We start from the raw sequence: 27,105 nt of genomic DNA, 5'->3' as shown, positions 1-27,105 counted from the left end.
ATTTGTCAGCCCGGGAATAACAAATACTTTTTGAATAGTAGCGCTCATCGAATTTCCATCTAGCAGTTTACCCTGTTGCCAATATTTGCAGTAGCAGAAGTCTTCAGGGTGATTTACAGCATTTAATTTGGATTTTCGTTTAATAATAATAATTGATTCTTGATTTCCTTATCATGCTTACTTAGGTTGAAGGATAAAAATTTCTGTTATGGACTATGTAAGTCTTGAATGTACTTGAATGTGTTTTGATGACAGTACTTATGCAACTATATGCTAGTAGGCCTAATTTTGTATATTTTCAAGTTTATTGCTTTGTATGACAATTTTCGATATAGTATGTATTCATGACAAATGAATAATTATGGATATGATGTAATCGAAACAAATTACTTTACTGAGCATTAAATTAACTAAAGTGGCTCCCAAGTAAGATTTGAACTCACTGATCACAAATGGAGCTTTGCATTTTCGAACAACCTTCGTATAACTGAATGAATGAATGAATGAGTAGCTGACCTGTAACCATGACCGTTCTGATATTGGCGTCCTTGAGCACTTTGATGACTCCGGTTGTCTCGGGCTTGAGTCGATTCTCCATGACGACCAGGCCGAGGAAGCAGAGGTCGGTTTCGATCTCCTCGCGCTCCAGCCGACACGCCTTGTGATAGGTCACCGCCAGGTTGCGATAGGCCAATCCTAGCACGCGATACCCTTCCTGTGTGAACTCCTCTAGTTGCTTACTAAAATCGACCGGAACTATAAGAAACAATATTACATTAAATGTTATAAAAACTTGTTACATGAAATGGCATAAAATTTTAATGAAATGAGAGTGAGTACAAGGACACATAACAAGAAGAAAGAATACACCAATAGAACCAGAAGGTATATATATTATAATTTAATCTCCGTTAAGAAAAATCTGTCTATTTTTAATAAAAAATATTTCTGTACATTCACATTACACTAGACATAAGGATGATATAACTAACCTACAGTTAGATTGACTAAAACTTTGAAAAGTCATAAGTATCTTTAAATTCGCATGTTTAATTTACTACCAGATAATGTTAAGCAGTTACCATTGAAAACGTTTTGAATTGCTATTGATAAATGGCTCAAGTCTGAAGCTTTCTATTCTGTTATTGAGAACCTGGAATATTTCAATGTGTATGTGTAAATTTGATCGTTTGATAGAGCCTACCTTGTGATATTTTACCTATTATTGACAAAACCTATTGCTTACATTTTGTAATGTTGTTTTATAGCCAGTAAAATTCTTGATTCTTGAAGGATGCAACAAAAATATCACGGCTCAAAATTACTTGCTATTTCAATTTCTCAAATGAACGGCACGTTTCATGTTCAAGTTTTTGCGGCATTTCAAAGTTATGTGGCTGACCTGCTTCCTTGAAGTTGAGGCACAACATAAATCAATTAGACATGGATGGACAATTATAAAGACTAACAATTGAAAAACTTAATTACCAGTGTCTGGATTGCATAGTGACTGAATCATTTCAGGCGATCCTTTACAATAAACGGTGAACTCGTGGGCATCCAATGCCCTGCAAATGATACTCATTCTCTGCAGAATCGAAGAGAATGCGAAGCGCTGTAGAATGGCTATTTCAACGTCCGTCTGAAAACGAAAAACATAGAATGAATTTCAATCACGTACTTTTAATTTAAATGAAAATGAACACTCTATACAGAAGAGGAACTTCATATAGGTAATGGAGAGTAATTGGAGAGAAAATAAATTGGCACTTTCAAAGTTTAGTAGATGAGAGATGAAAATTTCACTTCAGCGATTGGAAGTTGAATTTCTAACTCAGCAATTTTTGGATCCATGCACTCTGAGTAAATGAGTATTCACTTTTAAAATAAAGTTACACCTTTATATTTTACTCAGTTCGATAAATTTATTCAGGAGAGCAGTAATCTGTGGTTGTGTTATGTACTTGTTATAGGCTTCAACTAATGAATAGGCCAACAGTATCTCTAGAGCTATTAAGAATTGCTCATGGAGAATCTTTTACTGATTGTGCCCTCTAAATATTGATTTACCGAAGCATGATATATGATATGAATATACCGACAGCTTTAGGTGGAAAACGTTTACAAGACTTAACCTATTTCGGACTATGTGTAACCCTATCTAAATTTGGGAGAGGAATAGCACAAGGTTACCTCATTTTTTTCTCACTATCATTTTGATGATGTACTTATTGTATGAATCCATAAATGAAATGAAAAAATAAATATAGGTAGTATAGGTCTAGTTCAACACAAGTATCGTTCATGAACCAGGGAAAATGTAGACTAACCTTTTTTTCTGTGTTTGCTGATTTTGGAGGCCTGGCAATGGTTGGAAAGATCAAATCGAATTTATTGGTATCGTTCACTTCAGGATCTTCGAACGTCCAGCCTGTGCTTTCAAACATCTGCAGACACAGATAAGAGAAAATAATGTTATTGAATACGGTACTCATAAAGGAAATATTTACACAAAATAATTACAAAAATTTTTGTAATTGAAAAATGTATAACAAACTAAATCATACCTACAAGTTGGATCAGTTTACCAATAAAAGTTGGTTCTGTTTTTTCAAAACGTATAAAATACCTGCTAGTATCGGATAAAAATACTAGATATTGTAAAACCACATATTTACTAAAAATCCTTTGGTTAAGTCGTGAAGCCGTGAGATTCGACGACTTGAACGGCTCAACTTCCCACTTATTTCAGTTTCTTTCAAAATGGTCAAAATAGACACGTGATTGACTGATATCGAGAGGAACTGAGACCCTCCCGATCTCTCAATGTTTACAGACTTCAATGTATACCAACTTATACACTGAACCATAGGGAGGTGACTTACCTTCTTATTTACAATGTATAAGCATAGAGAAAAAATAGCGTAAGTAGATATCCCATGGTATAGGGAATTTATGTCGCAAGTTTTACTGTTATCACAAGCCGATTACTGTCGATTATTGTCAATTTTTACTTCTTTTTTGGGTGATAGTTTATGAACGGCACAATTTGAGAGACTACCAGCGTCACACAGCTGCATGGGAAAGAACTACGTGAACTATCGGCTTGGGATTATAGTAAAAGTTGCGACATAAACGCCCTATACCATGGGATATCTACTTATGCTATCGTTTCTCTATGGTATAAGTTACTGACTTGGGGCCATAAGCACCATCTTCTTTAAACGCTAAACCTCGATTATTTTTGTATATGATCACATTAATTGTAATGTGTTTCATTCCGGGTTTAAACGAGCAGTTGACATTTCTAATTTTAAACCGAGATGGTGCATATGAGCCTTACGACACTAAAAATCATAACAAGATAAGAAAAATATGGCTAACTATTCCCACTAGCGGGCAAGATTTATTCTTTTGCTAGTGGTGCCTAAAAAATTGATTGTTCAAATTTTCTTTCATGGTATTGTTGTAGTTTAAGATATTCTGTTTCTTTTTAAACTTGTACTAGTTCATTTAAAATTCGTAATGTATGAATTTGTTGGCAATTTTTTGACATATTGACCTTGAGATCGATGGGATCGCCGGAGTAGGCACCATCGATGAGCAGGAGCGAGTGGCAGGTGGCCATGGCGGCCAACAGGTGGCTGGTGGTGGGGGGGAGCTGCTTGACAGCCGGCAGGAATGCACTCTGCTCCACCGGCACCACTCCCCACATGTCAAGGCCGTCCTCTGTCAGGGTGCCCGTCTGCATCACAAAGTCAAATCAGAATACCAAAGTGTACTCAGATTCACAACGCAAATTATAAGAGGCATTGTTGTAATTTCCATTGTCTGCTACAGTAGATATGAGTGGTTCAAGTTATCCAGATGAATCTGATCTAATAGATAGATAAAATAGATACAGTAGTTAGATCGATAGATAGTTAGATAGGTAGGTCTGATCTGATATCAATTGTTGATTCTTCTTAATAATGATCAATTCTATTTCAAGTATACTTTATTGGCGAAGAAAATAGATTTTTCATGATTTAATAAGAAATTTTCAAAAATGAGACGAAATATGTTGGTAATTCATCACTTAACCTATCTATGTACCTTTTATATTTCATCACATTTCTACATAGTTTACAGACAATTTGGCAACGGTGCAGAGTTGGAAAAGGAATGTTTGATTTACAGTTTATGAAGCGTTATTACAGATGTAAACAAGAAATACTCAATTAGTCATCCGCGTTGTCAAGTAATGGATCTTGATTCAAAGATTTTACTAAAAAAATAAATTTTAATAAGACTTCAGCTGTAAGTTGTCATAGAAATTAATTTATTTTTGCGATTTTATGTTTAAAAATTAATAATTTTGGTCTTGTACTGAAAAATCCTCACCAGGAAGTGAAAAAGAAAAGTAAAAAAGTGCTCAAAGTTCAGCCTAATAAAACCTACATCAAGTGCTTTTCACTTATGAGAAGGTGCATTGGGTATCACAGCGAGGTAGAACATCCGGAAGAATCTCTTTGCCAATGACAGCCATAAGCATGATAATAACAGCTACAATGATTTATTTATTATTAACAGACTTATTTGATTTGAATATTTCATTGAAGGTGCATTAGTCATTTTACAAACGCTGTTACTCTTTGTGAGAGATTAAGCCTGTTTTTAATTGCTAATCATCAATGCAATTGAAGGAGATACCTTATCAAAGCAGACACAGTTGACCGATCCGGAGACGTTGATGGTGCGCGGACTGATGCAGTAGATGTTCTTCTTCTTGAGCCGCTTCTGCGCGTAGATGCGACCAACTGTCATGGCGGTGGGCAGCGCCGGCGGCACCACTATTGTGATCAGGTCCAACGCGTCCAGCGCTATCTCCGAGTTCTTCACGCCTCGCATCGCCTGCAATCAGCCAAAATATCGGTCAAATTGACTTTTCTCGCGTTCATTAAATTTTGTTTTATAGTAGTCACACACGACATTAGCATCTATTATTTTATAAATATCATTTTTTTGAGTTGGAAGTTGGAATCAATTAATTGTTCCACGTAATTGTAAAGCGATTTAATTTCCAATGTGTAAGTTATGAACGTTTTTTATCACGTTCATGAACTGAGTAGTAAAGACAATGTTATGATTTTACTGCATGCTTCATACAAACAATAGTGAATGGTCTTTGGTCTGCAGATCAAGGTCTTGTTTGGAATCCATAGATAGTTTTGAAGTTTTATATTGTACCCATTATTACGTTTGTCATTAAAAAGTGATTATTTGAGACATTACTACGGAATAATGGCTACAAGATAATGATTCAGAACTATCTATGGATTCCAAACAAGACCTTGATCTGCAGACTCAAGACAAGACTTTTTCAAGTAAGTAATGACATTCACTACATACCTGAAAAAGTCTTGTCCTGAGAATCAATTACAGGCTGTCTCAGTTAGGGCTGTTTAAACCTAAATAATTGTATTTTCAGGATTGGAATATTATTAGGAACGGTAGTGTTTTAATTATATCGTCTTAAAAAGTTTCATTTTTTCCATAACGTCGGGAGTGAGTACCATACAAGACCTGAGAGCTGACCAAGAGACCAAGGATCTTCATAAGGTAGAATTTTAGATAAGAAAATTAGATATAATTGGATTGCTCACACTTCAGTTACAATTTATTGAGCGACCACAGACAATAGGACAAGTTTGTGACAAAATTAGGAAATAGAAGAAGTTTTGGGCAATAGCCTGTTTTTCTTTCCCGACTATCGTATTGTTTGCTCTATGAAATAAATAAATAGCTAAGCGAGTAACCCAATTGAATAAAAGTAATATTTGTTCTGTAAATTCATAGTATTTCAACCATAATTAAAGTTTGTAACATTTTTTTTTGTGAATCTGAAACTATTATCATTTGTTTAGGTACTTTATTAACAACGTAACTCAAAAAAGTTGCTTAGTCTTCCTCTTTTAACGTTGATGTCCATTGAGCATACCTACCAATCAAAACACTTCCAAATCATTTTTTCCTCCACCTACTGTCTAAAGTACTTACTTTACTCCCTGAAACCTAATACTAAAGTGTCATTTTTTCGCTCTCGGTAGTAAAAAACAGAAAAACTCCCTAGGGAGTAAAAGTGACTCCATTTAAATAACATGGGGAGCATCTCTAGTTTGAAACTTACATTGTAATAGGTTAGAAGGTCTAAGCTCAGATGAGAAAGCATAATAGAGGTGTCTGTCATTGAGTCAACTGAATTCAATACCACAACCAGAAATTTGATCAACTCATGAAATATATGTTTGTATAATAATTATTATATTCTTAATATTAGTAGACGTTAAAAATTTATACAATTTTAAAAATATTTTATTCTATTCAAAATACCAGCCAACAAATATTTTTGATCTGCAATTCAAATCTGAACCGCGTGATCTGGAGTCAGCCATTTTTGGTAGCTGCTCAGCTGATATAATTGTTACAACTTTTGCCGATAGATAGCGCAATCGGCAGTGCCAATCAGACGACCGGTTTTTAGGTTTTAGATTTAGGTTATGTTGTTAGGAATCATTGTCACCAATACGTAAGTTATTAGAATGATTTTATTTGCAGTTTCTATAAAAAAATGTAGATGGAGGAAAAATGTTGTGTACACTGAGAGCGAAAAATACTTTTTCTCCCTCAGGAAAATTGCTGCCCTCGGCTTCGCCTCGGGCTTCAAACTTTTTCCCACAGGGAGAAAAAGTCGTACTTTTCACTCTAGATATACAAATAACTATTTAATATATTTAAATTACATAGTGTATGTGTAAAATCTATTATTGTTATAAAAACTTATGCCTTAACCTTTGGAATTTTTGTTTAATATTACACGTAATGTTCGATTTACTTTAGTGTTGGTTAAAATTACAAATGTTATGTAATAATTATTAATTCATTAGCGAATAAATGCAATTTCTGAGTATTTTCCATCTGTTTATGTAATGTTTGTGAGTGAAATGATGAAATGAATTTAAATATAATTTTAAAGTAATAACTACGAGTTCAAAAAAGCAATTAGTCTACGATATTTCACTTTATGATTTGTATCAATAGCATTCCTTATCATCCGATTGTCACTTTCCCATTCATCCAATTATTGTGACAATAGTTTGTTACCTTGGTGACGACGGTGTAGATAAATCCGACACCCACTCAACATTCCCATTCGAACAGATATTGTCTTTATAGTTAGTTACCTTGGTGACGACCGTGTATACGAATCCGAGACTAGCAATGGCGGCGAGCAGCGCGACAAACTTGTAGCTGTCCTGCTCGAAGCGGTAGTCGGCGGGCGGCGGGTAGAGGATGGCCCGCACCGTCCGGCCCTTGAACGTGCCGAAGCCGGTGCGGATGACGACGGCGTACACCAGCTCGTTGCCATAGTAACGCGTCTGCAGCACCTTGGTGCCGCAGAACAGCGTGTGCAGGCTGTGCTCCTTCTCGTCAAAGTAGACCGTGCTAGAGTTCGGCAACGGGGTCTTGATTACCGGCACACTTTCGCCTGAAACACCACAATAATGCATCAAGCATTACATTCACTATCCGATATTTTGTCCTACTTGAGGTCCCATAACTCGACGTCGGACCGTGAATTGTTGTGTGCTGTTGTGGGACGAATGCTGCCAGACGAGTCTAACAAATCTGGTGAATTGTTTCCCTGACTTGTCCGACTTCAAGGTTAGCCACCTAGTCAGGTTCGATTTGGAACGTGAGTGGGGATGGTGGACTAACCAGGGTGGTGAAAGATCCAACGTGGTGGCCCAACGTAGTTGTACCAAATTGTCGGATAGTGAATGACCCGCTTCACTATGAATAATGTTCAAGAAATATTGTGGAAGCGTCTTGATTCCTCACGATATCAGTTCATCACAAGCCTATTTTGACCATTTATTGAGAAACTAGTAGGAAGTTGAGCCGTTCAGTTCGTCGAAGCTCACGGAGTCAAATTTACGTTACAGGCCAATAGTACAGTATAGTCTCGTATATAACCATAGTTAATATCGGTTATTATATTGTATATAATATGGTTAATATATTGGTTACAATTGTATATAATATAGTTAATATATTGGTTACAATTGTATATAATATGGTTATGTCGTATAATATGGTTAATATATTGGTTACTAGCCAATAGTAACAAAACATGAACGGTTATGTTTATTAATGTTTCAAAGTTAAAAGGGTAGTTGATTGAGAGGTTAGGTTTTTGCTTTTAAATGACAATATGTTGGTATTATTCGGAATGCATCATTCGAATATATGCTACTGTATTCACTGGACTTTCTGGAAGCAACGGGAACTTGACAAATTGAGACCCTACTACCAAGCTGATTCAAGATCAACTGAGAACTAGCAAAATTATGAATTTTAGACAAAAATGTACATTTTCCTACAATTTCTTCTGATTTAAAATACCATTAATAAAATATAATGAAAAAATGATTTTATTTATCAGAAAAATTCATGATACAATAATTATTGTAATGATACAATACACAAAATAATAACAATTGAAAATTAATATTAATGAATCCTTCTGATAAAATTACACATATGCAAAGCTACAAAGCTTGACCGCATATGGGAGTATCTACAATAATATATATATATTCATTTTGATAACAGTAAATAACCAATAAAAAATAATAATAACAAAAAATGACACATTCACATGATTTTTGCACTACCAGCTATATATTATAAATATGTATAAAAATGGCATCCAATCACACATAAACAATAAGTATGCTATTTATGTCCCTTTTGAATGGGAAATTAAATTTTTGGCATATTTCCCCAACTATATCAACAACCATTGAAGTTACATATTTCTAATTGGTTTTATACGATTTCTCAGGTAATTTTACAAGATAATTGATGATTTTAAAACTCTGAGGCCGCCACAAATAAATAAAATTTGAATAATAAATTAAATAATATTTTGAGTTCTATTCTGTATTAATTTTCCTTTTTGTTTATCATCCCACAAAGCCGGTGGTACTATCCTTTTCTAGGTCCACAACGATGCCAAGTATGTTTTTGACAGTTCAGAAATATAATTAATTAATGCAGAGAATCGGCTCAATAGAACTCAAAATAATCAAGGAAATGTAGGAAATAAAGAATATATTTGTGTTCCATATAACATAAAATTTAATAAAGCTATAAGAAAAACCTTTACAAAAAATAAATTCATTCTAGGTTATAGGACAACAAATAATGCATTCAAACTGATAAAAAAGAAATCAAATTTAAATGTACAGCAAGATAAGTTTAAAAAATCTGGAATCTATGAACTTAAATGTAGTGATTGCGACAAATTCTATATCGGGCAAACGGGTAGAAATTTCCTTATCAGGTTTCGAGAACATATCCAAGCACTAAAATCTAAAAATTATACACAAAAGTCGGCATTTGCTGAACACTTGATAGATTCAGGCCATAATTTTACAGATATAAATTCCAATATGAAAATACTTAATTATGGTAATAAAAGTCAAAAACTGAATGCCAAAGAAGAATTTCATATTTATAAAGCAGCAAAATTAAACAGAGATAAAATAATAAACTTGATCCAATTAGACACCAATAACCCCATTTTTGATAGAATCATGCGAATTTAAACCCAAAATTTACAGTCCTAGTTCATAAAAACATATGAATACACTAACATATGATCAAAATAAGAGTCTTCCATTAGTGTTTATTTATTTAATTCATATCACTTGAAAATGGCATAATTGACCGAAACATGTCGTGATAAAATATTTTTTTAAAAAAAAGGGTACTGAGATTTTTAATTATATTCTTTATATTTATATTACAAGTAGCCCTATACAGGAAAGAGATAAATAAAATGGCATATCTGTGATAGATGTTTCGGTCAATTGTTTGTTGTTGGGTTGTAAACTGACCAGTGAGCGCATTCTCGATGACGACACAGGTGCCGGTGAGTAGGACCGCGTCACACTGCATAACGCATCCGTTAGCGGGGATCAACAGCAGGTCACCTGGCACCAGCATCTCGGTCGGGATCTGGTCGTTCTTCTCGCCACCCGCACGCACCACCTCAATCACGTCTGTCGAGTGCACTGTGCTGCGGATCTTGCGCTGGTTCTAAACAAACACATCCCAAAAATCAATTAATCTATCTCAAGTTCTCATCAATCATCTAACTCTAACCTGAAGTTGATGAAATTATCGTGCATGACAAAGGATTTAATCTTCCACCAACAAAATTACGATAACAAAGTATTTCAAGACCCATTTCTACTAGAACTTCTTTGTTTGTTTGAATGTAAGGAAGCCACTCACGAAGTTTTAGGTTACTATCTATCTGTCTTTAGACAACGTAAGCGTAGCTTCTTTGTAGCAAATTTTGTCCAGGATTAAAGCAAGCTATGATTGCATTAATTATTTAAACCTTCTGCTGATAGAATTCATTTGGGAGCATTCATAGGCCAGCATATATTTTAATCTGCTTTGGGTAGCTTTCTCCAAAATTGGTTTAACCTGGTAGTATATAGGAGGTCCTGGTTTAACTATTAAACAATGGTTGCGTTCAAAGACACTGATCAATTCCATCGTGTTTTTTCACGTTCAGTAAAAAACCTGATCACAGATTAGTGATCACAGATGAACCACAGAATGGAAAGTCGGCTACTATCCTGACGCCAAAATCCGCCATCTTGAAAGAAAGTGTAGCATTCTAATATATAGCGGTAATTTAAATTTCTAACAAGATGATGCAGTCACGTGTCGTGGTCTTGGTGCACTTAAATCTTGGTTGGATTGATACCTTCCATTCTGAATGTATTCTGTGGCTGATCGGCTGCTCATGAGTCATGACCGACAGATGCTTATTTGTAAACAAGAACTAGAACCTAACCTACCTCATTTTATAATTAATTGAAATGGAAAACCATTAAGTGATGGGGTTGTTTATAATGCTTTGGATGATATTTTTAAAATTATTAAATTTATGTAATTATGCATTTCTGTGCTCCCAAATACATTATAATGGAGTTCATTATAATTGCAAACAACCTCGTATTCAGCCATGTCTGTTTACGTTCTTTTCAATCGGTAGAAAAGTATGATGAGCTGATCAGTGAACGAACCGGATATGACGTATTTTTTTCTCATCAGTCCAAAGACCTTGAAGAGGTATAAACCCACAATGCCTATGTCTTCCAAATGCTAACTCTTACTTAAAATTAAAGGCTTACCATTGAGGTATTTTAGCGCGAGATATTATATAATATATATTTTTGTAATATTATACATTAAAAAAATCTTCAAGATCATTAGTATGCAATAATCTTTTAGGTTGTCCCCTCAATGGCCGATTTCAATTCCAAGTATACTAGCGCTGCATGTGAGTCTATGCATCGTTCAACGACCAAACAGTGATTTGTTCAGAGCCACGTTCACTCACCGATCAGTGGCTTTGAACGCAACCATTCTAATTATTTTTTTATAATTTTGACCCTTCAATAAAGAAATCGAATCTGATATAATTCAAGTTTTGCTCAGATGTCATCGTAAGGTTGCTAACTTGATGTCCTGAAAGATTCTTGTGAATCAATTTCGCCGTTTTTAAGCGTAGTAATTTGTCTCCTTACTTATTGAACGCATTTCGTATATCAAAAGTATATTAAATATCAATAATATTTTTATACTTCTCAAGAACATTAAACAGTAATGGAACACAACACTTGAATTAATTTTTATTGAAATTATCGTGCATAAAAGATTATATCACAGTATACATACAGTATGGAAACTTGGCTAGTACCCTGGCGCAAATACCCGCTATCTTGTTGGGAAGCGCCGCATTGTAATAGTATTGATGGTAGGTTCGGATCAATTTTGATCTTGTTCACTGCCACGAGGCAATCAAAAGACCAGGATTGAAACTTCCTAAGGTCACATGACGTGTCTAATATTTGCGCCATGTAAAAAGCATTGGTTGGATAGGCGTTTGATTGACAGTTTCCATTCTGTACCTATTCTGTGATTATATACAACATTCATTTCATTTACCAGCTTCTGCACACTCATGTCGGCCAAACTAGAATTAGATTGGATTAGGTTACAATGTAGACAACGGAAGCTTAGCAAACTAAGTGAAATTTTACACTAAAACTTTATTGGGAAAATATTGTTATGGCTTTTTGATTCAAGATTCTAGTTGCTTAATTCTAGTCTACTTATTAGTTAGGTATTTGTTTCGAATTTGAATTTGATGACTGCACTTACCCGTCTATTTTGAATAGTGTTCATAACAATACTGGAAGTGGTGAGAAAGAAAATAGCAGTAGCGTATTGAATGTAGTCGTCAATGAACCAAAGTATAAAGGAGAAAATCTGGAAGACATAGAATGGGTCGAGCACCTCGAGGAAGAGCAGGGTCATCACACCCTTCAAAGGAACTATTATCTCATTCCGACCGTACACTGCTCGCCTGCCACCAAAACAACACCACACACATTATTCAAAGGCACATCGAAATTATATCATTAAATACAAAATTTGGTACATTAATTTTAGTAGAATAGAGATTACAAACTTATAAATGATTTTGATGCAAACGTGAAAAAGAAATACAAGAAATCGATTTTAATCCTCAATTAAGTTAAAAGATTGAATATTACTGTTCAAAATTTCTATTTGAAAAAATATATAAAGGAAAGCAGGGGGAATTAACAAAAGATACCACTGGTCTTATAGGAACATTAGTTTTGTGTAATTTAGGTTGACCGAAAAGTCTAGGTGGATATGGATTCATAACTGTTAGATACTTAGTTTCTTTCTTGTTAAATAATTTGGTGGTGGTGGTCAACTTATTTCTAATCAAGCTATTGATTTTGGTGGTGGGATTGGAGTTAATCTCAATAAAATTGTTATCTGCAATGAAATGGTTTACCTTACTTAGATAAGGTAACTTAGGTTACCTAAGGTAACTAAGGTTACTTAGATATCTTTTGTTAATTCCCCTGCTCTAAATTAGCTCACAAACTGAATAGCACCTTTCGGTCATTAACAGGTTTTCAATCAAAGTTTAGTATTAAAAATTCATTGGAGTTGGTCAACAATATAAAACATATTCCTGTTCTATCATCCTATAAACTTGTGTCATTTGATGTTACTAATTTATTCACTAACATTCCGGTGGGAGAAAGTCTTGAAAGAGCTGAGGAAATAATGGAAGCCTCTATAAATGATCATACACTCAGAGAAGAACTGATAGGATTGATGAAGTTATGCACTCAGCATAATTATTTCAAATTTAACAATAAATTTTTTGAACAAAGAGAGGGGTTGGCAATGGGGTCACCCCTCTCACCACTCCTAGCTGAATTATTTATGGATAAGTTAGAAAGTGGAATCATTGAAAATAGTCATTTCAAAGATAAAATTGTTTACTGGTTTCGATATGTTGATGATATTATTTGCTTATGGAAAGGAAGTAACAGACAACTAGACAATTTTCTTTCCTATCTGAATGTATTACATCAGAGTATAAAATTCACTGTAGAGGTAGAACAGGATTGTGTATTGAATTTTCTAGATTTAAGAATAGATCACAGCACTGGTTTTCACAAGTTTTCTATTTTCAGAAAACCAACCCATACTGATGTTATCATTCCTCTTCATTCTTGTCATCCTATTTCTCACAAACTTGCTGCTTTCAATAGTATGGTCTATAGAGCACTAACAATACCTATGATCCATCATGATTTTGATATTGAGATCACTAAAATTAAACAGATAGTTGTCACAAATGGGTATGAAGAAAGTATGGTGGACAGATTATTGAGTAAAATTAATAGAAAATTTTCAATCAATTCTAGCTTTGTAGGCTCAAACTGTGAGGAGAAGACTTTGATAGCAATCCCATATTTAGGCCTTGTATCTGATAAAATAGGTAGGGAATTGAGGAGGAATGGATTTCATGTTGCTTTCAAGACCAAACCGACTTTAAATAGTCTATTTAGCTGGAGTAAAGACAAAATTGATATTTGGGATAAAAGCGGGGTGTACAAACTTAAATTTGATGATTGTAATGCTTGTTACGTGGGTCAGACTGGTAGAAGTTTCAAAAGTAGAATTAAACAACACATCAGAGATTGGAATAAACAAAATGGGGAATCTAACTTTGCAGAACATTTGATAACAAATAATCACAAGTTCACAGTTAAGGAGAATGTTGAGTTTCTGCATGTTAATAACAAAGGCAGATCTTTGAATATTCTAGAGGCTTTAGAAATAACAAGAGTAATTAAGGAAAATTCCCAGTATAGTTTAAATGACCAGATTCATTTCAACCAGTACAACACTACGAATTTAGTTTTATCATAAAATTGTAAGCATGCATTAGTCAATAGTTTTTCCATTCACATATTTGTTTTATTATCTTTCACATTTGTTTTCTTGGTTCTTATTTTGTACTCAAAGTAAATTTTATTATCATGGCGATTCTGTTGCTTAAGCCGCCATTTTGTCACACCGTTGAGGGGGAGGAGACTGTCTAGCTAGGCCAATGGCAGGCGTTCATGCCCTCGACCAATAGCAGTACTCGCCTACTAGTATAAATTCTGCTGCTCTTGTATTTAATTTTAGTTTATCAGAGATTGACAATGGTTTAATAACTGAAACCGGTCTTTCTAATTATCAATAAATCAGTGGTTTTTTGACAATTTCTTAGTCTTTTTTCATTCTTTATTGTTTGTATTTGTATACCCTATACTATATCTTCAAGTTACAAATTTCCAACAAAAAACAAAGTTTTAGTGAGAATCTTCTGCATTTTGAATTGAAATGACTTGTAGCTGTTTAGAACTAACTTCATTTTTAAGAATACACATCTTATAAAGAATGTAATCTTATTTCCAAGTATCATTTGAAAATATTTGAAAGGGATACAACCCGCTTCAATGTTTAACAACAACCAACCCAAATGTCTAAAATCGATGTCTAAAATCAATTATTATAAGGTTTTAATGACTAAATTAATATCTCAATTATCAAGATATAGGAATATTAGCAGAAAATTTGTGAACGAATATTACAGTATTGATGTGAATGCTTTGAAACAACGCTATGAGGAGCTTATAGAAGCATATTGTGGTAATCTGTACAACTTAGATGTAGGTAGAGCCATCGATTCCCAATTCTCTCCCAGATACACGCAGTTGAATCCAAATTTCATTTTAGGTGAGCAGTTCAGATTTAGATTAGCCTTTTCGTTGTTTATCCCAACTAAGATTGGCTAACGACCTGAGTATTTACATGTATGTTGAAGGGAAGGGTATTTGGATAAATTGCAAAGAGCACTGTCCAATCTGCAACTTTCGAACTGATGAGACCGTAGAACATTTTTTATTAGTATGTCCCATGTATTGCCACATCAGGAGTGTAGGAAAAATAAATTCCGTGTACAATTTTACAGTAGAGGCGCTCAAAATAAGATCAGAGATACTAAGCGTAACAGGTTGAGCCGGCAGTGAGTCTTTTTAACAATCGCAGCAATAATTTAATCATGACGTTTTACTCAATTGAATGAATTGTGTTATCCTTTTTGTAAGTATAATCAATGTTTCCATATTGTTTGTGTATTTTGTCTGTTTGTATCATGATGATTGTGACTTTGTATGGGGTGTGGCCCCGATTGCAAATAAAGATATTTATTTATTTTTTATAGGAATATTACAGATATTATCGAATATCTTAATATTATTATAGAAAAGACCCAGATTAATTTTTTGTGAAACTATGTCTCCAGTTTAATTTCAAAAGTCGAATATTTCTTTCCTGATTCAACATCCGAAGTGCACTAAAAATATTATATACACGTGTTTTTAGAATAATACCGTGATAAACATCTAATTCTGTCAATTCTTTAAACTACATGACAGGAAATTAGCCAATTTATTCAACAATAAATTAAAATTCGATTTCGATAACTTCTATTGGCTCTGCACAACGCGGAATGATTATAATTATAGATTAAATTACTTACAACAAAGGTTAAATGGTAATATGATAAACTAAACAAGTCCAACGATTAAAAATCATCATACCTATAAAATTGTGTGAACAAGAAAACCAAGGTCTATTGGGGCTGTTACCAGGATCTAGACGTCACTTATAGTATCTTATCAATTGTTGATTGCATAACAGGTATACATTAAATGGAGAAAATTATATGTTGAAGGAAGATTATGAGTTAATTACAATGAAAAGGAAGTAGAGGCTTTTCGACAATCACAATTTTTAACAAGACAAAATCCAATCTTCAGTAACATTCAACTTATTAACTATATCATGGTGAAAGTACTATAGTTTTATGATTTTTATTTTGTCAAATTTTATTACTGATGAGAACCGCTGAATTTTTATAATTGCCAGGATGTATAAAGTTTTCCTGTACTTATGCTTTGTAAACAAAAATGAATTTAAATTAGTAGATTATGTTAACAGGGTTGTTCACAGGGTCAATCATTTTTTATTTTATAGCTTATTTCTAGCTATCTAATAAATTAATATTCAACTTCTATTCAACTGAATACCGTACTGTATTAGATTAAAGTCCAAAGTCATCTATTATTTCAGTGAGAAATCCTGTTCTAGATTTAAATTTCTCAAAATATTTACTATTTTTAGAGAGTATTAAGTAAAATAATCTATTTTTTATTTTATTCAATTTCCAATCAAACAAAAATTTTAAATTTTTGCTTATATATTTTCAAAATTGGATTATAAATGAAGCCAAAACAGAGCCTTATTTTTGAACATTATGGGCCGGTTTCCGAGCTCGGGATTTAGCTAAGTTCTAGACTTTGAACAGCTGGAGTCAGAAAATTGGCTTTCCAAAACGGAGCGTAGTCGCTGTAGTAGTTGCTGTAAATTAAATCTTTATTTTCTCATTTCTAAAATATTGGAAACCCTTTTCCTTGACGGAATGAAACATTACTAAATAATTCAAAATATCTGGAACTTAACACTATTTCCTCTTTATTTTATTTTGTGTTTAATTTTCTAGTTTTTTGAAATTTAATTTAAACGTGACTTTAACTATGACTACGACTATGCCCCGTTTCGGAAAGCCAATTTTCTGACTCCAGCTGTTCAAAGGTCTAGAGCCTAGCTAAATCCCGAGCTTGGAAACTGGCCCTATAACTATCAAAAATGGGGTAAGAAACTTTTTTGGGTTTGACTTTGACTTTGACTACGACTATGCCCCGTTTCGGAAAGCAAATTTCTGACTCCAGCTGTTCAAAGGTCTAGAGCCTAGCTAAATCCCGAGCTTGGAAACTGGCCCTATAACTATCAAAAATGGGGTAAGAAACTATTTTGGGTATGACGGCTGTTCTTTTCCAATAATTAGTACATTGTGTGATTTTATTGGATGTGAGTAAACACATCCTCTGTAGTGATGCTTATTGCATAAGTAATATATTTGTGATATTGTTATGATACAAAGATAAATTTGATTTAATTTGTAACGAACCTGAGGTACTGCTGTACCAGCGTGAGTCCGACCTGTCGATGCAAAGCCTGGGTGGTGATCTTGTAGTCGAGGCCCTGCAGGCGGCTGAACTCCCCCTTGTCCGCGTCCCAAATGTAGCACACCTTCTTGCAGCAGAACATGCGCACCTCGTCCACATCTGAAAAACGCACATCAACTATCTGTAAGTTGGTATATAAGGGGTGCTGTATGATTGATTGATTGATTGATTGATTGATTGATTGATTGATTGAGTACTTTATTTATGTAGATTACAATATATACTGGCTTATACACTTATATACAATAGCTTACAATACAGCAAAATTATAGATGAATTTACATAATATAGACTAAGAAAATAATTATTGAACTGTATATGATATGAAAAAGCAGTTTGTAATACAATAACTATAGATAATAATCATATTGTTATGCATCTACATAAATTGGCGGAGCTTTGGACATATCAATGTCCATTCTTCGGAAAGAATATTAAAAATATCCTCCCCACTAACTCTCTACCAAAACGTTAATTTCGTTATTTAAACTAAGGATCTATTTATTAATGGAAATATTGTAAAAGTTTTAATCAATATGAATATTAAAGAGAAAAAAAAAAACAGAAAATTGATAGAGTAAAATAATTATATAGGTAGATAAGATCAAATAATTGATTAATAAAATGAAGTAGGCTGAAAGTAGATCAGGGTTATCAACTTTCAGTAATATACAGCGTTATGCAGTGGATAATTGAAATAACATGAGTTTATATAATATATATATACAATTCGTTCTATAACATGGTTTAAAGGTTTGTATTTGTGGGATGGGTGGGGGATGGATGTCATGTGATCGTTCTAGGGCCGGACAGTTTCAGTCATTTGTTCCAAAAGATGTTTTTTTATAGTTAGGATGAAGCTCGCTCGGCTCTCGATGGACCTGATAGAAACAGGAAGTGCATTCCATGCACGACAGGCACTGACTAAGAAGGATTTTGTGAAAATAGTAGTTCGATGATTGGGTATCCTTAAAGTACTTTCTCCTGTTCTAGTATGTGAAGCATCTATCCTCCTACCTTCAGAGACAAATTTGAAATCATCTTTAAAATAGTTCGGATTACCGTATATCAAGATATCTCTAACAAGCTTGACTATTCGAAAAAGCCTCTGATCGGGAAGCTTTAATGTTGAACTAGCAATGTGGGCTGGGGTGATATGATCATGGCGTTGGAGAGAGTAGACGAAACGTAGACAATAATTTTGGCAACGCTGTAGTTTATCATTCAGAGTGACTTGCATATCGTTAAGAACAGAATTACAATACATTAAATGTGGGAAGATGAGAGATTGAACCAATAATAATTTAATGTTTCTAGGGAGGATATCGTGCATTTTCTTCAATGCATGCATGGCTGAGAATACCTTTTTACAAGTTTTGTTCACTTGTTCTGACCAGTCAAGAGTATTATTCATAATAATGCCTAAATTTTTAACTGAGCTACAGTAAGGAATGTCATTACCGTCTACACTAATTTTGTGAATCGATTCAAGGTCAATATTGTTTATAAGACGAGAATATCCAATTATAATGGGTTGTGTTTTGATGGGATTAAGCTTAAGGCCATTTTTCTTTGTCCATTCCACTATCGAATTGATATCCTGATTCATTATTCCAACTGTTTCATTAATTTTTGTTATGGGACAGCTTAAATAGATTTGAAGGTCGTCTGCATAAGTATGGAAACTGGAGAATTTGATAATGGAAGAAAGGTCATTAGCATACAAAGTGAAGAGGAGAGGGCCTAAAATTGAACCTTGTGGTACTCCATGCATAACGTTTTTCCAAGTTGACTTTTTGTCACCGACAGATACACATTGTTTCCTACCTAATAGATAGGATTTAAACCAAACTAACGAGTTGCGACTGAAACCAAGAATAGCCAACTTATTCAGAAGGACTGTATGATCAACAGTATCGAATGCTTTAGAAAAATCAAATAGGGTGAGGATGGTGCATTTTCTTTGGTCCATAGCTAACCTTATATCATCAGTGACACGAAGCAGAGCTGTCTCAGTTGAATGGAATTTTCTAAAGCCTGATTGAAAGTTATGAAGCTTACTATTGTTGTCTAGAAATTTTACAACTTGAGCATGGATGAGTCTTTCTAGCACTTTGGACAATGCAGGTAAAATACTGATTGGTCTAAAATCCTCAACTTTATTGGGTGATGGAACTTTATTTAGAGGGCGAACCAGAGCAAACTTCCAGTTTTCAGGGAAAATGCCTTCTTCAAGTGACTTGTTGAAAATGTATGTAATGGTTGGTAAAACAGCAAATAACATCTTCTTGATAAATTTAATAGGAATTTTGTCTACACCCATAGCATTACTATGAATACGTTGAATTGCTCTGAAAGTGTCTTCTTCTGAGATTGGATGGAAATGAAATTGATCAGTGATTGGTAAATCTAAGTTTGTAACCTGCTCTTCAAGATCATCAATGTGATTAGCAATGACAACTTCGTCGCGTTGGTTAGAGTGTGAAACGAAATGGTCATTTATATTATTCAATGGTAAGTCAATTTGTGGATTCGATTTCTCTTTGCCAAGCCCGAATTCTTTTATTCCCTGCCAAAGTGATTTAGAGTCTTGTCTATTGTTTGTCATAAATGAATTCAAGTACCTAATCTTTGAGTTCCGTAATTCCTGTTTAACCCTATTTCTAAGGCTCCTATACTCTATCAAACTGTCCAAGTCAAATGTCTTTTTAAATTTTCTATGTGCTTTGTCTCTACGTCCCATCATCTTAAGTATGTCTTCAGTCATCCACGGTACTCGTCGTTTTCTATTAATCCTCCTTGTCACATAAGGTGCATGTTTGTCATACAAAGTCAAAGTCCAATTCTCGAAAGTCTTGACCATGTCATCAACTGAGGGTAATGCTTCAATTTGATGCCATGGAGTCTGAGCCACATCAGTCAGGAAGGCGGCTTCATCAAAGTTTTTGAAGTCTCTATAAGTGATAATTTTCTGTTCTGGCTTGGGTATCTTATGGGAAAGTACACAATAGATCAAATCATGTCTAGAAATAGCTGGGACTGAGATTTGGCCTGCTTGAACAACCTCATTGGGATCACTAACAATGAGAAGGTCAATGAGTGTGTCTGATTCATTAGTATGATGAGTTGGATCGAGAGGTAAAATAGTCATGTTTAGGCATTGGAAAATTGTAGTCAGTTGAAAGTAGTCAAAGTTACGATTTGTCATGTTCAAGTCGGTGTTCATATCCCCCATAACTAGTATACGGTTATAACAAGGCATAAGAGAAAGCAAGGCACTTTCGAAATCTGTGAAATGACCTATTTTTGGTGGGCGATAACAGATACCAACGAGTAATTTATCAGTACTAGATAAGGATAATTCAAGTAGCATAAACTCTGGTCTGGAACAATACTCTTGTTTAGATGTGATTAAAACTTTTGTTTTGATACCTTCTTTCACATAAATTGCTACACCCCCACAAGCTTTATTTAATCTATCATTCCGGAAAAGATTATATCCAGGCAATGCAACAAAATTTGATGAAATACTAGGCTTCAAAAATGATTCGGAAATTCCGATTATATTGAAGTCCTGAAAACGGAAGATTGCTCTGAGTTCATCAATGTGGCAACTGAGGGATTGTACGTTAAGGTGAGCAGCCTTGAAAAGTTTTTTGAAAGAGTGGAGCTTATTTGCTAGAAACATACCTGCGTCATTATTACTATTATTGAAATAGATGTGTGTGGATATAAGACTGTATGTGGATATAAGGAACGAATGATTGATAGGTAAACTGCAATAGTAGTAAATGATTGCATTTTGTAAAAGTCGAGTTGGTGATTAGTTTTTGCAGGCTATTTGAAGATAAATTTGAATTATTATTGAACATTTTACTGATATTCATACCAAAATACTTATTGGTTATTTAAAAAATACCATCACAGCTTTATTTTTTATTACGGATGATGCCCTCATGACGGAAGTATTCGAACCAACGACCAGGTAGCAGTAGCGGACTGAAGGGTGCAACGCCTTAATTGTCTCGTATAACCTGGCCGGCTAAGATTATTTTTTTTGCACGATGTGTTGAATAATAAATTCAAATTAAGATTTACCTAGATTTGAACTAGATAAGGAAATAAAGGGACAGTTTACACAAAATGATACGGTCAAATATGAAACTATGATCAGAAAGGGTTGATGAAATATTTTTGCAGTTCAAGAAAAATGGAAAGGTCAAATATGAAACTGAGATCAGAAAGGGTTAGTGAAATATTTCAAGAGAATACCTTGAGATCAGGAGCCACACGAGTTGGGTACATTCATTTAAATAACCAAATAGAAAGGAAAGTGAGGAGTTCTGGTAGGTACAAAAAACAGGTTGATACGCCAAATAAAACCTGCAATCAAACGTAACTCTTGAACAGACTCATCACTTACAAAACTACATTCTATACATGCACTTTAATAGGTCTATAATACATTCATCATAAAAGAATAGTGCGGTTCCGAACATGGTTTAAAGAAACCCCAAATTACTTACAGTTAATGTAGTTTATTCATCTCATTTGACGTCTCAAACAGTTTTTTTACATAATTGATCAGTTGCGACCTGAAAACTCTGACACCAGAACTGAGCCAGCCAGGTCACTCGATATTATTATTATACATAATTCATTAATAAATTTCAATATGTGCGCCATTAGTCGCTCGACAAGTGTCCAAACAATTATCAATTTCTCTCTAAACATTCAATAACATTTCTCCGGTTATGGTTGACATTGCTTCATTAATCCTGTTTTTTGAGTGGATCAGCTCGCGATTTTTTCTTGTGGGGTTACATGAAAAAATTGTTTACTCACAAAAAATTCGCGACCTCAACCACCTAAAAAACAGGATTCATGAAGCAATGACAACTATAACGGAAGAAATGTTAGCGAATGTTTGGAGATAAATTGGGATCTTCAGGCTGCTACACAAGCTCTCTATCCACTAGACCACGGATTATTAAATTGTACATTGATATTTTTTTACATTAAATTGGTATGAGCATAGATAAAACATATATAATTATTCTAAGATATCAGTTCAGTCTCAATAAATATTGAAATTTATTAATTATGTAAAACAACTGTTTGAGACGACAAATTAGATTGATACATTAACTGTAAGTAATTCGGTTTTTCATTAAACCATGTTCGAAACCGCACCATTCGTTTATGATAACCCTGTACTCTTTAATGATCTCTTATAGGTCTAGTGTACCGAATATCAAATCTTGGAAAAGGGGCGATACCCAATAATGACGGTTAATTATTAATGTTTTATTCAATAGGAATATGAATCATAGGGATATATATTAATAATTGACCGCTAATTTCGTTTTCAACCTGGGAAACAGTTAATTTTTGATAAATGTGACTTTTTGCTCACCTTTGAAATGTCTTCCACTGGATCTCCTCTACAGGACATAGGGGTCATAGGGATAGATATTCATAATTGACCGTTAATTTAGTTTTTAACCTAGGAAACAATGAATTTCTGATAAACATGACTTGTTGCTCACCTTTGAAATGTCTTCCACTGGATCTCCTCTACAGGACATAGTGATAGATATTCATAATTGACCGTTGATTTTGTTTACATCCTAGAAAACAGTTAATTTCTAATAAATGTGACTTGTTGCTCACCTTTGAAATGTCCTCCACTGACATGAATGGACAATTTCGGGGAGCGAACCCTGTTCAACTGGATAGCCGCCTGTTGATTCCACGAGGCGTCCACCCCAACCTGATCAACCTCCACTTCTTGCCTACAAAAATTAAGCAATTTAAGCACAATCCGAATCGTAATAAATTAGAAAATTACAATTAACTAACATAAACTATTTTATTAATTACGCAAAATATATGGCAAAAATGTTGATATCTAGTCTTTTTTTGTGTAGTTGAGAAGTTGATATTGTGGTAATTATTCATATTAAATGAAAAAGACTAATAAATTGTCAAAAAACCACAGATTTATTGATACTTAGAAAGACCAGTTTCGGTTATATTATCTTTATTTATAATGTTTATCAGAGATTGACAATGGTGTAATAACCGAAACCGGTCTTTCTAAGTATCAATAAATCTGTGATATCTAGCTTCAAGGATATCATTCGGAGAAAAAAACACGTAATTCATCAACTCATTATAATGTTTTTTACTTATGACTTACCATGTTATTATTTTGTACTTATAATTTGAAAATCTCAATGTAGGTAACAAAAATAAATAAAGCTATTATCTTAGCATTTTTGAAAACTTTTAGAATTAAACCAAGAGAAATTTCATTGATACTTCTCTCAATATAGAATTAATATCGAAATTTAATGATGGAATTGATCAAAATACGCTAGAATGAATTAATTTAATTGAAAGAATCAAGTACCAACTCATCAATTCATTATAATGTATTCATAATTTGTAAATTTCAATGCAGGTAACAAAAATCAATACAAATAAATAAAGGTATTATCTTAACATTTTTGAAAACTTTTAACATTGAATCAAGAGAAATTTCATTGATACTTCTCAATATTAAATTAATATCAAAATTTGAATGATGGAATTGATCAAAATACGCTAGAATGAATGATTTTTATTGAGAGAATCAAGTACCAACAACTCATCAACTAATTATTATATGTTATCTACTTATCATAAACTAATATTTTGTATGTATGATGTAAAAATCACGATGTAACAAGTTTACTTTACTTATTAAGCTTCCCTTGCCAAGTAAACCTAAAAATTACCAAGGAATGCCAAATAATGAGCCTACAATTTTTTAATATTATAAAAGTTTAAAGAAGATCAATTATTTTCGAATACTTGAAAAAAGTACTATATGTATCAATAAAAAACCCTGAAAATATGAGTGAGGAAGTAACCAGCTTCTGAAGCTACATCTATTTTCAAGAAACTATTAAAAACTTCACTCTTTTCCGTGACAACGTACATTTTGTACTATGATGGTCCGAAAATAATTAGCAAAACATTTTTCAAATGCCGTTGCTATTATTTTACCGTTTGACATGCTAACCCATAAATACAAATAACAATGTATCTATTTCAACAGGAGAAAGCTACTTATAATTTTTCTACACAGTCATAACGAAAAGTGTTACATAATTATTCATACAAGGAAAACATTCTAAATTATTACTTATTACTTGTAATCCACAATTACCTGCATGTCATTCATTTTGTTTATGAATTACAATTCCACTATAGTTCAATACAGCAGAAATAAATAGAAACTATACGATTGAAACTATTATTATTGAAACTATTAATATTTCTTTGTTTGATTGTGAAATCATGAATTTATTTTTACTGTTAGTTCAGACCGCAAGGGTTAATGTTTTTCAAGTTTACAATGTTTACAGTCTTCAGCCAAATTGATTAACAACAAGAATAGTCACTGAAATTGAAATGCAGCCATATTGTGAATAAAACTAGATTACAAATTGAAAAAAAAAACGTTCGAAGGAAAAGTCTTTCTACTATTCTTCTAAAAGTTCACCAACAAAAATTTTTGGCAATTGAATATGCATACTTAATTATTCTGTATTTCAAATCCTGAAATGTGGCACTAAAATCAAGTTAGAAATTATTGATAGCAACAAAATATTTCCATTTTTTTCCAATTACCTCAATGATTGAGCAGTGAGTGTTTTGATGTCCTTCACGAAATAGCGTTTGCTCTTCTTTTGATAACGTTCCTGCAACAAAGAATAATGCAATGAGAATAATATAAAAAAGTTATCGGTTAGAAAGGCAAAAAGTAGAATTTTGGCAAAGAATTAATAAAGAAGAAGATGATAAGTTGTATAACTTGTTCCATAAATTTTATGAAAACATTTTCTTAGCACATTCTGAAGTGTTTGCTTCAGTCAATAGTCGAAATATTGATTACAATTAAAATATTTACAGATTCAACTGTATGTGGTAAGGTGGGGATTCGTTGCTGAGATTACTGCATAAGCGACGACTGTTTTATTTGCATTCAATAGCAAATATTGGAACTTTACAGCATGATTTGTCATTTTCCAATTATTTATTTCACATACTCTTGATGAATTTTCTCTTCATTACATTCATAATCTAATCAATCGTTATTTAAAATAACCTTCTGCTTATTAGCCTTCCCTCTTTCAATCAGATTCATTTTCATTTTCTGATTGAGTAGAAGGGTTTGCACAAAAGGAATAGTAGGTTTTATAGGAATAGTCTGTGTTTGAACTCCAAAAAGAAAAGGTTGCTTTCCTGTCAAGGGCAATTTTCAGTTATATAGTCTATTTCAACAATAAATCCCTGGTTACATTCCCTGGTTTGATACATCAATACGAGCATAATAATCTACATTAGCTGGTAACTTTTAGGGCCGTTTGCACAGTGACAGTTTAAACTAAATTTCATCTTAAACTGGATTAAATCCGTATCAAGTCTAGTTTGTTATAATGTGTGTCATTTTGAGTTCAAGCCACCAGCTGATTAAAATCGAGTTTAAGCTTTGACTGTGCAAACGGCCCTAAGAGATGGATATTGATTATTATTTGAATCTTCAAGTCTTCATCATTAGGTTCTTCACATATAAAAATTTCTGTTGAATTAAAAAAAAAAAAAAATGGTTGAAACTCTCATAATGGAGATTGAGTACAACCTCTCCTTATCGCCTTTCTCTACAACAAAACATCAAAATCAACAGTTTTTTTTTAATTGTAATTTGACTGCAATCTAAAACTTTGGTTAATGAACAGTTCAATTCTAGCTTAAATTAATACGTTAAAATCAACAGTAATTCATCACTTCCAAGCACTACAAGTAATTAATTCAACTGAAATAATGGCGATTACACAAGACTGGACAAGCCAGTATCATAAAATGACGAATTAAGCTGGATTTTCACATATTATTATCAGTTTATGCGTCCGGTACAGTGAAAATATTATTCCCATTAGTTCTAAAGGGACTATTCATACCCGGTCGTGCGGGCTGAGTGGAAATTCCCTCATTACACTTCCTGTGTTGTTGTGAAGGTGATGTAGAGTTAAATATCCATATTAAATTAAAACGACTCAATACTGTCAAAGCCACTGATCTATTGAAACAAATTTAAGATTTTAGTCTCATTAGAACTTAATAATACTTTGAGGAAAATATTTTCTCTGTACCGAACACGTACAGACGTACACAGATATGTGGGAATCCAGTTTAGGACCTTATGGGAATAATATTATTACGGTACCGGAAATTTTACTGATATATGAGGATCCAGCTTGATTCATCATTTTTAATTAGCCCGACTCGTCGTCTTATAAAACTAGCACAACTAGTCTTGTGAACTCGTCATGAAATCAGTTGTATTAACCAATTAAATACTCGATTTGGTAATTACTCGACTTGAAAGAGACGAATTACTGTTAACTTCAATGTTTTGTTGTTGAGAAAGGTGATAAAAAGAGATTGTTCT

General features: G+C 33.5%; 1 protein-coding gene across 1 annotated transcript in view; it reads right to left on the bottom strand.

Moving 5' to 3' along the window:
• The window catches only part of LOC111064211 (probable cation-transporting ATPase 13A3), a 70,578-nt gene that overhangs the window by 12,019 nt on the left and 31,454 nt on the right, over positions 1 to 27,105 (bottom strand). Inside the window, exons 4-14 of the mRNA XM_039419302.1 lie at positions 25,284 to 25,354; positions 23,277 to 23,398; positions 17,546 to 17,702; positions 12,292 to 12,496; positions 9,945 to 10,146; positions 7,224 to 7,528; positions 4,693 to 4,893; positions 3,563 to 3,745; positions 2,331 to 2,447; positions 1,489 to 1,642; positions 517 to 756 (exon numbers count right to left, since the gene is read on the bottom strand). Coding sequence (XP_039275236.1) covers positions 517 to 756; positions 1,489 to 1,642; positions 2,331 to 2,447; positions 3,563 to 3,745; positions 4,693 to 4,893; positions 7,224 to 7,528; positions 9,945 to 10,146; positions 12,292 to 12,496; positions 17,546 to 17,702; positions 23,277 to 23,398; positions 25,284 to 25,354 — 1,957 coding nt within the window. The remainder of the gene's footprint in view (positions 1 to 516; positions 757 to 1,488; positions 1,643 to 2,330; positions 2,448 to 3,562; positions 3,746 to 4,692; positions 4,894 to 7,223; positions 7,529 to 9,944; positions 10,147 to 12,291; positions 12,497 to 17,545; positions 17,703 to 23,276; positions 23,399 to 25,283; positions 25,355 to 27,105) is intronic.

This window comes from Nilaparvata lugens, chromosome 1, assembly GCF_014356525.2.
Source record: "Nilaparvata lugens isolate BPH chromosome 1, ASM1435652v1, whole genome shotgun sequence".
NCBI lineage: Eukaryota > Metazoa > Arthropoda > Insecta > Hemiptera > Delphacidae > Nilaparvata > Nilaparvata lugens.
This window is presented reverse-complemented; position numbering and strand designations above follow the sequence as displayed.